Source organism: Sphaerodactylus townsendi, linkage group LG11 (genome assembly GCF_021028975.2).
Source record: "Sphaerodactylus townsendi isolate TG3544 linkage group LG11, MPM_Stown_v2.3, whole genome shotgun sequence".
NCBI classification, from domain to species: domain Eukaryota; kingdom Metazoa; phylum Chordata; class Lepidosauria; order Squamata; family Sphaerodactylidae; genus Sphaerodactylus; species Sphaerodactylus townsendi.
The window spans coordinates 71,229,415-71,243,961 of NC_059435.1; the positions used below are offsets into that span (position 1 = coordinate 71,229,415).

General features: G+C 56.9%; 1 protein-coding gene across 2 annotated transcripts in view; it reads right to left on the reverse strand.

Moving 5' to 3' along the window:
* Positions 1 to 14,547, reverse strand: part of LOC125440723 (sodium channel protein type 5 subunit alpha-like) — a 395,791-nt gene that overhangs the window by 5,183 nt on the left and 376,061 nt on the right. For both annotated transcript variants that reach the window (XM_048510652.1, XM_048510653.1), the window contains exons 23-24: positions 6,907 to 6,960; positions 1,811 to 1,948 (exon numbers count right to left, since the gene is read on the reverse strand). In XM_048510652.1, coding sequence (XP_048366609.1) covers positions 1,811 to 1,948; positions 6,907 to 6,960 — 192 coding nt within the window. The remainder of the gene's footprint in view (positions 1 to 1,810; positions 1,949 to 6,906; positions 6,961 to 14,547) is intronic.

Here is a 14,547-nt window from a genome sequence, read left to right on the forward strand (position 1 = left end):
CATTTGGCCATTAAACATCATAATACAATTAAACCTGTAACATCATTATTAATTTTTTTAAAATCTCACTGATCTCTACTGGATGTTGTTTTAACAGTCCATAACCTTCAAAACCACTAGTGATTAATTAATTTATTTTTGTTTTGTCTCCATTTTACTGTCAAGGGCTTTCAATGATCTATAAACTTAGGCCCCTTCCGCACACGCAAAATAATGCGTTTTCAAACCACTTTCACAACTGTTTGAAAGTGGATTTTGCTATTCCGCACAGCTTCAAAGAGCACTGAAAGCAGTTTGAAAGTGCATTATTCTGCATGTGCAGAATGAGCTTTAGTTAACTTCTTTTCCTTAAGTGAGGAAGTTCCCAGCCAACAGTAATACCTTCACCCACCATCCTCCCATTGTAGATATAGATGGAGTTTTCCATTTCTGTGCATATATAGTATCCTTGCTGCTGTTGCTGCAGCCAATATTATTTTGGATGGAAGAGCAGACTGTTCATGCGGCGCAGGAGTAGTCCAAAGCATTGAAAGCATGGTTAATTCTTATTGCTTTCTTTGAATTTCTGGCTAGTAGAACAGGTTACTGGACTGGACTCCTTTTGAAACGTGACTTGGGAATTCATATTCTTTAGAACAAACAACAAGGAATTTGACTTTGTATCGATCAGTGGGGATGGATGAACACGGGGCGCTTCAGCAACTTTCCAAGGCGCAAAGAGGAAGCTGATATTTTTGTTGATCTATTTATTAGCCCATTCATGCTCATTTGGCAGGTTGCTTCCTCTGTCTCAATGGCTTTTTGCGCCTGTATGCCCTCCAACAGCCTGATTCTGTGTTCTACTCTTCACTTCCTGCTGCTGCCCTGTTCATTTGGCAATTGCTTATCTGGGTTGCATCCTCCTCCTGCGCCACCAGAGGGCCTGGAGTTTTTTGTTTCTTTGTTTGAATTACCGTGTTTCCCCGAATATAAGACAGTGTCTTATATTAATTTTTGCTCCCAAAGATGTGCTATGTTTTATTTTCAGGGGATGTCTTATTTTTCTGTGTTCCGTTTGTCGGGCATGCTTCCAAACAAAAACTTTGCTATGTCTTACTTTCGGGGGATGCCTTATATTTCGCACTTCAGCAAAACCTCTACTATGTCTTATTTTTAGGGGATGTCTTATATTAGGGGAAACAGGGTAGTAATGCACCATCTATGTACAACCTATGGCCAAGAGCTACTAGCGTCTCTGAATTCCCAGCTTTCATTATATAAAGGACAAAGGTTTTAGCCCTTTTCATTGTGGAGTTGTAAGGAGAAAGTTGGACCTCTTATATTTTGGTCACAAAAAGACATACTTTTGTATTGGGTGAGGACGACAGTGGGGACCGGGCCCATCCTGGTAGCTGGTTAATTTTCCTCTTTTGCCCCCAGGGTCAGCTCCTTGCCTCCTGTGCTGGGTCTTCTGTTTCAATTGCAGATTGACCCTTTGCACAAAATCCGCAACGTTGTGGTGGCAAGCAAAACTGCACAGCCTGCTTGTTCTGAACGAATCAGAGAATCTGTTTGCCATGAGCAAACTTCACGAAAACCACACATACAGTTGTGTGCACCATGAACATAAGTGGCCAGTGGCACAGGCTGTATTTTTTTCTGATTGTAGACAGACAGACAGACAGACAGACAGACAGACAGACAGACAGACAGACAGACAGACAGACAGACAGACAGACAGACAGACAGACGCTTCCAGTTGTGTAACACTCAGCATACAAAGAGAGATTGCTGGTCGTAAAATGACTCCAGCAAGCGAAGCACTACTTATCTTTTTCTTTTGTTGATTAAAATTGTCAATGATGACACCTATGAAGAGGTTCAGGGTGAAAAAGGAGCCGAAGATGATGAAGATCACGAAGTAGAGATACATGTACACATTATATTCCCATTTAGGCTGCTCCTCACGCTGAGGCAACAAAAGATAAACACATGAAGCTGTTTTTTTGCTGATTCAAGCTGTCGGTCTCTTGAACTAAGCCCCATCCGTTCTGACTAGCCCAGACCTGGACATTATATGGCCCGCGGGCCACATCCGGCCCGCCGGATGACCCTGACTGACCCCCCTGCCTTGCTGGGGAGCGAGGCGTCTTTGAAAGCCCCCCACCCCCCCCTCCCCCCCCACCCTGCCCCCCCCCCCCCACCCCCCCCCCCCCCCACCCCCCCCCCCCCCCACCCCCCCCCCCCCCCACCCCCCCCCCCCCCCACCCCCCCCCCCCCCCACCCCCCCCCCCCCCCACCCCCCCCCCCCCCCACCCCCCCCCCCCCCCACCCCCCCCCCCCCCCACCCCCCCCCCCCCCCACCCCCCCCCCCCCCCACCCCCCCCCCCCCCCACCCCCCCCCCCCCCCACCCCCCCCCCCCCCCACCCCCCCCCCCCCCCACCCCCCCCCCCCCCCACCCCCCCCCCCCCCCACCCCCCCCCCCCCCCACCCCCCCCCCCCCCCACCCCCCCCCCCCCCCACCCCCCCCCCCCCCCACCCCCCCCCCCCCCCACCCCCCCCCCCCCCCACCCCCCCCCCCCCCCACCCCCCCCCCCCCCCACCCCCCCCCCCCCCCACCCCCCCCCCCCCCCACCCCCCCCCCCCCCCACCCCCCCCCCCCCCCACCCCCCCCCCCCCCCACCCCCCCCCCCCCCCACCCCCCCCCCCCCCCACCCCCCCCCCCCCCCACCCCCCCCCCCCCCCACCCCCCCCCCCCCCCACCCCCCCCCCCCCCCACCCCCCCCCCCCCCCACCCCCCCCCCCCCCCACCCCCCCCCCCCCCCACCCCCCCCCCCCCCCACCCCCCCCCCCCCCCACCCCCCCCCCCCCCCACCCCCCCCCCCCCCCACCCCCCCCCCCCCCCACCCCCCCCCCCCCCCACCCCCCCCCCCCCCCACCCCCCCCCCCCCCCACCCCCCCCCCCCCCCACCCCCCCCCCCCCCCACCCCCCCCCCCCCCCACCCCCCCCCCCCCCCACCCCCCCCCCCCCCCACCCCCCCCCCCCCCCACCCCCCCCCCCCCCCACCCCCCCCCCCCCCCACCCCCCCCCCCCCCCACCCCCCCCCCCCCCCACCCCCCCCCCCCCCCACCCCCCCCCCCCCCCACCCCCCCCCCCCCCCACCCCCCCCCCCCCCCACCCCCCCCCCCCCCCACCCCCCCCCCCCCCCACCCCCCCCCCCCCCCACCCCCCCCCCCCCCCACCCCCCCCCCCCCCCACCCCCCCCCCCCCCCACCCCCCCCCCCCCCCACCCCCCCCCCCCCCCACCCCCCCCCCCCCCCACCCCCCCCCCCCCCCACCCCCCCCCCCCCCCACCCCCCCCCCCCCCCACCCCCCCCCCCCCCCACCCCCCCCCCCCCCCACCCCCCCCCCCCCCCACCCCCCCCCCCCCCCACCCCCCCCCCCCCCCACCCCCCCCCCCCCCCACCCCCCCCCCCCCCCACCCCCCCCCCCCCCCACCCCCCCCCCCCCCCACCCCCCCCCCCCCCCACCCCCCCCCCCCCCCACCCCCCCCCCCCCCCACCCCCCCCCCCCCCCACCCCCCCCCCCCCCCACCCCCCCCCCCCCCCACCCCCCCCCCCCCCCACCCCCCCCCCCCCCCACCCCCCCCCCCCCCCACCCCCCCCCCCCCCCACCCCCCCCCCCCCCCACCCCCCCCCCCCCCCACCCCCCCCCCCCCCCACCCCCCCCCCCCCCCACCCCCCCCCCCCCCCACCCCCCCCCCCCCCCACCCCCCCCCCCCCCCACCCCCCCCCCCCCCCACCCCCCCCCCCCCCCACCCCCCCCCCCCCCCACCCCCCCCCCCCCCCACCCCCCCCCCCCCCCACCCCCCCCCCCCCCCACCCCCCCCCCCCCCCACCCCCCCCCCCCCCCACCCCCCCCCCCCCCCACCCCCCCCCCCCCCCACCCCCCCCCCCCCCCACCCCCCCCCCCCCCCACCCCCCCCCCCCCCCACCCCCCCCCCCCCCCACCCCCCCCCCCCCCCACCCCCCCCCCCCCCCACCCCCCCCCCCCCCCACCCCCCCCCCCCCCCACCCCCCCCCCCCCCCACCCCCCCCCCCCCCCACCCCCCCCCCCCCCCACCCCCCCCCCCCCCCACCCCCCCCCCCCCCCACCCCCCCCCCCCCCCACCCCCCCCCCCCCCCACCCCCCCCCCCCCCCACCCCCCCCCCCCCCCACCCCCCCCCCCCCCCACCCCCCCCCCCCCCCACCCCCCCCCCCCCCCACCCCCCCCCCCCCCCACCCCCCCCCCCCCCCACCCCCCCCCCCCCCCACCCCCCCCCCCCCCCACCCCCCCCCCCCCCCACCCCCCCCCCCCCCCACCCCCCCCCCCCCCCACCCCCCCCCCCCCCCACCCCCCCCCCCCCCCACCCCCCCCCCCCCCCACCCCCCCCCCCCCCCACCCCCCCCCCCCCCCACCCCCCCCCCCCCCCACCCCCCCCCCCCCCCACCCCCCCCCCCCCCCACCCCCCCCCCCCCCCACCCCCCCCCCCCCCCACCCCCCCCCCCCCCCACCCCCCCCCCCCCCCACCCCCCCCCCCCCCCACCCCCCCCCCCCCCCACCCCCCCCCCCCCCCACCCCCCCCCCCCCCCACCCCCCCCCCCCCCCACCCCCCCCCCCCCCCACCCCCCCCCCCCCCCACCCCCCCCCCCCCCCACCCCCCCCCCCCCCCACCCCCCCCCCCCCCCACCCCCCCCCCCCCCCACCCCCCCCCCCCCCCACCCCCCCCCCCCCCCACCCCCCCCCCCCCCCACCCCCCCCCCCCCCCACCCCCCCCCCCCCCCACCCCCCCCCCCCCCCACCCCCCCCCCCCCCCACCCCCCCCCCCCCCCACCCCCCCCCCCCCCCACCCCCCCCCCCCCCCACCCCCCCCCCCCCCCACCCCCCCCCCCCCCCACCCCCCCCCCCCCCCACCCCCCCCCCCCCCCACCCCCCCCCCCCCCCACCCCCCCCCCCCCCCACCCCCCCCCCCCCCCACCCCCCCCCCCCCCCACCCCCCCCCCCCCCCACCCCCCCCCCCCCCCACCCCCCCCCCCCCCCACCCCCCCCCCCCCCCACCCCCCCCCCCCCCCACCCCCCCCCCCCCCCACCCCCCCCCCCCCCCCCCCCCCCCCCCCCCCACCCCACAATTCCCATCAGCCCCTGCCAGCATGACCAATTGGCCATGCTGGCAGGGGCTGATGGGAATTGTAGTCCAAAACATCTGGAGTGCCAAAGGTTCGCCACCACTGGTGTAGTGGTTCAGAGCAGGTGGGCCCTAATCTGGAGAAGCAGGTTTGATTCCCGACTCCTCCACATAAGCAGCAGTCTCTTATCCGGTGAACTGGATTTGTTTTCCTGCTCCTTCACATGAAACCTGCTGAGTGACCTTGGGCTAGTCACAGTTCTCTCAGAACTCTCTCAGCCCCACCTAACTCACAAGGTGTCTGTTGTGGGGAGAGGAAGGGAAAGGAGCTTGTGAGCTGCTTTGAGACTCCTTATGGTCGAGAAAGGCAGGTTAGAAATCCAAACTCCTCTTCTTCTTAGGACCTAAAGCTCCGTTCAGTGTTATTAATCACCGGTAATCCTTTATGCAGTAATCATTAACACGAATATCCTTTGCAGATTGGAATAACCCTGTTGAGTTCTCCGGAGGATCCGCTCATTTTCATGCTCAATTAATTATGAATTGCACTTTCTCGGGACAGAAGACTCTCGTGCCTCTTGGCAGAAGTACAGCACAATAAAGGATATGCCTGGGACAATGCGCCCAGTCAATAATTTTGCAAACCAAAGAAAACATATTGCATGAACATTAATTAATGAATTAATATTGCATATTGGAGGATAACTCCCTTTTACATTACAGTTCCTTTCATCAGTTTGTTCTGGTGTACCCATCCAAGAAAGAGCCAGAGAGGCAGAGAGAAGAAGAAGAGTTTGGATTTATATCCCACCTTTCTCTCCTGTAAGGAAACTCAAGGTGGCTTACAAGCTCCTTTCCCTTCCTCTCCCCACAACCTTGTGAGGCAGGTGGGGCTGAGAGAGTTCCGAAGAACTGTGACTAGCCCAAGGTCACCCAGCAGGAATGTAGGAGTGGGGAAACGCATCTGGGGGCTTTCCACACTACAGAAGGGAGCTAAGGTCGACTCGGTTCCCTTCAGTGGAGGGCGATTCCAGGCTGTCCCCACAGCAACTGAGTTGGCCCCCTGGAACCGAGCTAAGTGGGCGGGATCATCTTGGTGCCTGTTTCGCTCCTTGATCGTCATTGGTGCTTGTGAACGCACGGGAGCGTTCTTTTTTTTTTTTTTTACAGTTTTTACAGTTTAGTTTACAGTTACATGCGCTTTCTGCCCGCCACGACTCTCCCGTTCTGCGCATGCCACAAAATCGGCTCGTGATTGGTTGAACGGATGAGGTGTCGTTTCGATGCTTCCCCGCTTTGAAGCTTCGAAGCGGTATCGACCTTGTTCAGGCAGAAAAGTGTAGTTCATCCTTGTCGCAGTTCTGGGGGGTGGGGGGAACTAAGACAAAACAATGTTGAGCTCGGTGGCAGTGGGGATTCACTGAGGCGAACCTAGGTAGAAACCAGTTCAACTCTGTCAGTGGGGAAAGCCCCCTGGTTGACCAGATAAACCTCTGCAACTCAGCTGGAAGAGTGGGGAATCAAACCCGGTTCTCCAGATTAGAATCCACCTGTTCCTAACCACCACACCATGCTGGCTCTCAGAAATCCATTGGTATTTTAAAGCCAGATTTTGAATGGAATGTTATTTACAGAGGACATAAATCTGCAACATTCATTCCAGAGGCAGTCATTGACTATTTGGTGCCTACTCCTGGCTGCCTTTCCACATGTGAAAATAGCCAGGTAGAAGATAAAAGTGCTCAAACATTGCAGCCTACCTCTCGGGAATCCACCGCTGCATACATTATTTCCATCCAACCTTTGAATGTTGCCTAGGAAAAAGAAAGGAAAAAGAAAGAAATGTGTATATAATTAGAGCAATCTTAATAAGCATTGGTGGCAACGGTGACATCTTTACACTGGGCTTCATATGCAATTAAATCACAAAGTCCCACCCCGCGTATTTTGACTCACGCAAGACCACACATGACTGTTTTGACTAGTGTGAGACCACGATGGCTGTTTTCTTTAACGGGAGACTCTGATTAATGCGTTCAACAAAGCTCATAATAGATTTTGTTTTTAAACAAAAGTTGGCTCAACGCTGGTATTTTGAGAACGGCCAATTATACCATCGTGTGAAATCCGTTCTCAATTCGAAAGCAATATTTTTTTTAAAGACAACTGCTTGAATCGGTCTCTACCTGGAGAATGCGCCTCTCGGGAAAATTCACAACAATTCCAAGATTTATTTGGGGGGGGAAATGAAACCATCGAGTGAAATAGAACTCAGGAGCTCCAGGATAGGAACTATAATTCCCCATCAGTTCTTTCATGTGTAATAATTGCTGCTGGTAGGGGCTGATGGGAATTGTAGTTCCTGAACATCTGGAGAGCCGCAGGTTCCCTACCCCTGGGCTAGTTAAATATGTTAGAAGGGGAACTGAAAAAGAACTTAAACAGAAAGCCCTAATTTATCACAGGAGACTTATCACGGGAGTGATTGGTGTTTGGAATATGCTGCCACAGGAGGTGGTGATGGCCACTAACCTGGATAGCTTTAAAAAGGGCTTGGACAGATTTATGGAGAAGAAGTCGATCTATGGCTCCCAATCTTGATCCTCCTTGATCTCAGATTGCAAATGCCTTAGCAGAGCAGGTGCTCAGGAGCAGCAGCAGCAGCAGCAGCAGAAGGCCATTGCTTTCACCTCCTGCATGTGAGCTCCCAAAGGCACCTGGTGGGCCATTGCGAGTAGCAGAGTGCTGGACTAGGTGGACTCTGGTCTGATCCAGCAGGCAAGTTCTTCTTTCTTTCTTACTTGCATGCAAAATCTGGCTTTTGTGGGGGGGGGGGGGGCTTATGTTCCTCAAAGGAAAGATGTACACACTGATCTAACCCAGGACACCATTAGGGAGAATATAGAATTTCTCATCCTAATTTTAGTGGTTAAGAGCAGGTGCACTCTGATCTGGAGGAACCAGGTTTGATTCTCCGCTCTGCCACCTCAGCTGTGGAGGCTTATCTGGGGAATTCAGATTAGCCTGAGCACTCCCACACACGCCAGCTGGGTGACCTTGGGCTAGTCACAGCTTCTGGGAGCTCTCTCAGCCCCACCTACCTCACAGGGTGTTTTTTGTGAGGGGGGAAGGGCAAGGAGATTGTAAGCCCCTTTCAGTCTCCTGCAGGAGAGAAAGGGGGGATATAAATGCAAACTCTTCTTCTTCTTCTTCTTCTTCTTCTTCTTCTTCTTATTATTATTATTATTATTATTATTATTATTATTATTATTATTATTATTATTATTATTATTATTATTATTATTATTATATACATAACAACACAGCACAAGTGTCTGGAATTCATCTCTGAATATCGAGTCCTTCCCAAGGACCTAGGATATTAGAGGTATTTGCGTAGAATATGTGCAGTTCCTAGAAGTGCTGCTTTTCTGCAGCATGTGGGACTGATGTTCTTGTCCAAGTTTGAGGCTTTCCAGATGTTTTTTCAAGATTTCTTTGGGGATTCCTCCTAGAGCACCCGACGCTACTAGTGTTGGGATTACTGTTGTTCTTTTTTGCCAGAATCGTTCAACTTCAATTTGTAGGTCCTTGTATTTTGTGATCTTTTCCAGCTCTTTGTCCTCTACCCTGCTGTCAACTGGCACAGCAACATCTATGATCCAAACATGTTTTTTCTCTACCACTGTTATGTCTGGGGTGTTGTGTGCCAGGTGTCTGTCTGTATTCTAAAGTCCCAGAGTATTATTATTATTATTATTATTATTATTATTATTATTATTATTATTATTATTATTATTATTATTATTATTATTATTATTATTATAGATTCTTTGGGCCATTATGCACGATTGGCCTCTCTCTCATTCAGTGTACATTCCCTTTAGCTTGGATTCCCAGTTACACACATATTTCTCCCTCTTCAGACCGCACTGCGCTCTTCCTGCGGTTTCCGAGAGCGATTAAGGTGCAGCTTTTCGGGGAAAAGCAAAGGAAAAGCGAGGGGAATCAACACATGTTTCACTTTCTTCAGGTTTCCTTGCTCCTCCAGGCTTCCCCTGCCCAGGCAAAAGCAGTTCCTCCCAATCAGACAGAATCCGCCCCCCTCTGATCACCCCCTGTTATGAGACAACAGCCTAATTTTGTTCTGCCCCTTCTTTTTAATACTTCCTGGGGCTCAGTAAAGTGGAAGTTCCGCCATCTTGTTTTAATAGACTCATGGAAAGTCTTTTAAAATTTTTTAAATGTATGGTTGATATTTATAGTTTGTCGTATGTTTTATATTTATATTATGTTGGACACTTTCCATTTTGCATTCTACCAGGGGCGGAACAAGGGGGAACGCGCACACCCTGCGCCCCTGCCACAGCACTGCCCACCCCCTCCATGGCCCTCCATGCCTGTAGTGCGGTGTGCGCCCAGGGCATCATGCCCCCTGTCCCATTGCCGCTACGCCACTGCATTCTATGTTTGCATCCTAAATCCCTTTTCTGCAACACACTCCCACCTTCTCAGTGGGATATAAGGACTCAGAGATCTCCATTTTGCATCTGTCGAAGGGAGATGTGAGTCTCAAAAGTTTGTACTCTGAAAATTTTGTTGGTTTCTATGGGGCTGCTGGGCTCGAATCTAGCTCTTCTATGGCAGACCAACGCTGCTACCCTTTTGAAAGGACAGATTGGAGCCCAGATGATATAACAAGCAGTCTTGCTTCAGCAAATGATCACTTAATCCTATGCACCAGTGGCTCCCAACCTTTTTTTTACTCACATACGCCTTGGCAACCCATTTCCCTAAAACTGTACCCCCATATTAGCAAACCCATTATGGAACTTTTTGCGTACCCCAAACACTGTGGCATGTACCCCCCCGCCCCGTTGGGAACTGCTACACACTGATCATTTTGCAACCGGCTTGATACCTTCTCTGTGTTTCCTGATATCCTTCTAACCCTGCGGAAGGCAATCTGTTGTCATCCTTTTCCACTTAATGGCTGATTTCCCTGTCCAAGGAGGCTAGCATGGAGTTTATACTCTGTCCACGGAGTCACGGCATGTTCTCAAATTGCTATAATCCTTCCCTGCGCCTCTTCCCATTGGATGGGCCATCTTTGGTCTCTGCGTGGCATTTTCATCCTATTTGGGCTAGATCCCTGCCAGGGTACAAATTGGGCCACTCGGCATGAAAGTCTGCTGAGTTTCACAACTACACTTTGTGAGCTGATTGGATGGTGGCAAGGCAATGTTGGAGGGCACAGCGGTCGATGCACATTCCAAGGAGCTCAGCAGTCACACAATCCAAAGTCTGGAATCCTTCGCTAGACACTTCATCTGCAAAGAGACAGCGATAGCACGCACGGCAGAAAACCGATGCTGGCGGACAAAATTATCGGTGAATTAGTAGCCACTTACAGCCCTGATGTGGAGGTGGTTAAGATCTTCAGAAGAGTGTTGGGGGATATTATCCTGCCTGGAAGATTTCCAGCTAAAAGGCCACCCACTTTTGAAACCGTCGGGGGGACAAGATTAAATACATTCATCTCAGGGCAACCACAAGGCTGGCGATTAGGCTGTGGCTTAGGAGGGCGAGGGGAGCGAATTCACTCCAGGAGTAGAACTGTCAGCCTGTGGCTAAGGAAAAATTAAAAACGAAAGAAAATTCAACCTGCCAGAGAAAGAGGGTTGCTGGTGGCTGGAAAGGAGAAAGGCTCAGATGTGCAAAAGGTGCAGAATTTGGAAGTGGTCCAGCAGCTGGAGGCAGAGCTGGGATCCAGCAGGTTCTCACAGGTTCCCGAGAGTAGGTGACTAATTATTTGTGTGTGCCGAGAGGGGGCTACTAATTGGTGATTTTGCCACGTGATTTTTGCCTGAGTTACGCCCCTCCTCTCAGCAGGAGCGCGCAGAACTGGAAGCAGTCTAGCAGGAGGTGCACCGGCGTGCGTGGCAGCCTGCGCCTGCGTGCATTCGTTTCCCGCCCAAGGACCGGCGCAGCGGCTGCGTCCTTGCCACAGCCCCGCCCAGGAATGCCCCGCCCCCGGAATGCCCGGTCACGCCCCTGTCGTGCCCCGCCCAGCCCCATTGGCGCTACGCCACAGTTTGAATCCCACCACCATGGGAACCTGTTACTAAAATGTTTGGATCCCACCTCTGGCTGGACACCCTCTAGTTGAGACTCCAACTTCCTTTTGAGCCAGCGTGGTGTAGTGGTTAAGCGCAGGTGGATTCTAATCTGGCGAGCAGACGCGGCATCTAATAGTCGCGGCATCCAATGGGGGCCCTCACAGGTGATCCTCACATGGCCCCAAAAACCCATCTGCTAAATCAATGCATGTTTCCCTTTTAGAAAACTATTTTAGGCCTGCCGTCTGACGCTTACTAATTGTAAGTAGGAAAAACAAAAAAAGATTACGCAGCAGCTCTCAAAAATCCTGCGGAGTCCAGGAAAATGTTGGTGCGTCATGACAGGGATGTATGGGTTGCCCTTGTAATTTCAGCATAAAGACCAAGATATCCAGTTTCCACCCCATTTCGTTGATATAAGCTAGACTATCCCCATCAATATAAAACGTGCAGATTTGGGAGTGCAGAAATGAGAAGTTTAACTATATTTAGTCTGCCTGAACGTTGGCTAAGCAACTTCCCCAGATATGAAAGATTAACTGGGTCCTCCACCCAGTTCTCTTCTGCAGGTGGCCTCTGTACAGAACACAATGAACTCCTCTGCCAAGAACTTTGAATTCCTTTGAAACGGGGCAGACAGTTTTGGGGGGGCTGAGGCCTTCTTCATACTGTTTTGGGGGGCTCCTGGAGGCTTTCTTCATTACAGACTGCCATCCTCCAAGAGGTGGTTGAGATCTCTCGGGGTTACAACTGATCTCAAGGGGACAGAGAACAGTTTGTCTGGAGAAAATGGCCGCTTCAGAAGGTGGGCTGCATGGCATCATACCCCGGTAGATTTACTCCCCTTCTCAAACCCTGCCCTCCTCATTCTCCACCCCTCAAATGTCCAGGTGTTTCCCAAACTGGAGCTGGGAAGAAGAAGAAGAAGAAGAAGAAGAAGAAGAAGAAGAAGAAGAAGAAGAAGAAGAAGAAGAAGAAGAAGAAGAAGAAGAAGAAGAAGAAGGAGGAGGAGGAGGAGGAGGAGGAGGAGGAGGAGGAGGAGGAGGAGGAGGAGAAGAAGGAGGAGGAGGAGGAGGAGGAGGAGTGGTTTGGATTTATATCCCCCCTTTCTCTCCTGCAGGAGACTCAAAGGGGCTGACAATCTCCTTGCCCTTCCCCACTCACAACAAACACCCTGTGAGGTAGGTGGGGCTGAGAGAGCCCCGAGAAGCTGTGACTAGTCCAAGGTCACCCAGCTGGCGTGTGTGGGAGTGTACAGACTAATCTGAATTCCCCAGATAAGCCTCCACAGCTCAGGCAGCAGAGCGGAGAATCAAACCCGGTTCCTCCAGATTAGATACACGAGCTCTTAACCTCCTGCGCCACTGCTGCTCCTTAGGTAATTAGGAAACCCTAATTACAGGCAAGGCTGCCAATCTCCGGGTGGTGGCTGGCCATCTCCTGGAATTACAACCAATTTCCAGAGGGCCAAGATCATTTCCTCTGGACAAAATGGCTGCTGTGCAGAGTAGACTCCACAGCATGATACCCCATTAAGGTCCCTCCCCTTCCCAAACCCACCTTCTCCAGGGTCCAACCCCAAATCTCCAGGATTTCCCAAGCAGGAGTGCCTGTTTGCCTCTATTTACGCCCTGTTAGCACATCTGTAAAGGATACGTGATGTTGTTGGTTTACAGATCTCTCTCTCTCTCTCTTCCTTCCAAAGGAAAATAAAGGGGGGCAGTAAAGGAATTCTAGTTTGGGGAAGCAGGAAGTCTGCCGCACATCCTGGCCCAGATATATGAAACACCTTTAGTCACACATATCTGAAGGACTCTCTTCTCCCATATCTATTTAATGCTGCTCTTATTCTAAAAAGCTCAAGGAAGCCAACATAGTTTTCTCCTCCTCTGTGGGCCTTTCCCCACTTACCTTAAGCCCCGCGCTACTCTCCGAAAGTAGTGTTGGGTCCCCCGGCACTCCCCAAGACAGGGGCGGCGACAACGCAGCCGCCCCAACGCAGCCGCTGTCGCACCCCCTTAGCGCGCGGCATCCCTGGCGCTCTTTTAAATGGCGCCTTATGATGACCCCGCACAGAGCGCAGGGTCGTGGGGACGCCTGGGCACGCGCCAGGGATGCCGCGTGCTAAGAGCAGCTAAGAGCAGTAATAATCTTGTAAGGTAGGTTTGACTGAAAGATAATGATTGAGGCCAGGTCAGCCAGCCAAGGTTTCATGGCAAATGGGAGTTTTGAACCTGAGTGCTTCTGACCCAAGACCAACACTCTAAGCACCATATAGTGATCGGGACTTCTTGAGTGACAGCTCGATTCAATGGACTCTTGGTCTGATCCAGCAAAAGGGGATTCATTCAGGTCAGGGCTGGTTCCCCACACAAGTCCCCCAAGCCATTGCAGGAGCTGCAAGAGGGTATCAGGTGCCTTGAATCAGAGGTGGGATCCAGCAGGTTCTCACAGGTTCCCGAGAGTAGGTGACTAATTATTTGTGAGTGCCAAGAGGGGGTTACTAATTGGTGATTTTGCCACGTGATTTTTGCCTTAGTTACGCCCCTCCTCTCAGCAGTAGTGCGCAGAACTTGAAGCAGTCTAGCAGGAGGTGCACCGGCGTGCGTGGCAGCCTGCGCCTGCGTGCATTCGTTTCCCGCCCAAGGACCGGTGCAGCGGCTGCGTCCTTGCCACAGCCCCGCCCAGGAATGCCCAGCCACGCCCCCGTCGTGCCCCGCCCAGCCCCATTGGCACTACACCACAGTTTGAATCCCACCACCACGGGAACCTGTTACTAAAATTTTTGGATCCCACCACTGCCTTGAATCCTTTGAATAACCCAAATTCAAGGCATTCAAGGCAGTGGGTAGGAAGGGTAGGAAGGGTAATAAAGGGTAGGAAGCTTGGTGGTAGTCGGTGGCTTTGCTTTGAAGCAACTGTGTAACTCCCCCCACCAAGCACAGCACAGCCTAGATGTGTGTGGGGGGCACTCTGTTTGCGCGTACCCACAGAGCGGGCTCTGAGTGCCACCTCTGGCACCCATGCCATAGGTTCGCCACCACTGTGCTAGGGCTTATTTTTTGGGGTAGGTCTTATTTTGGGGGAAACAGGGTAGGAAGAGGCCATTGAATCATCTTCAAAACTTCCATACAAATGTGCTCCCCCCAAAAGGGCTAGAGCTGTCGTGCTCATACAAAATTTCACACAAAATTACAAACTTGGGCATGTTTTTAAAGTCGGAAGACAGACTACCTCCATTGGCCAGCTATCTGCAGATAGGGGGTGGAAGGGGGGTGGAGA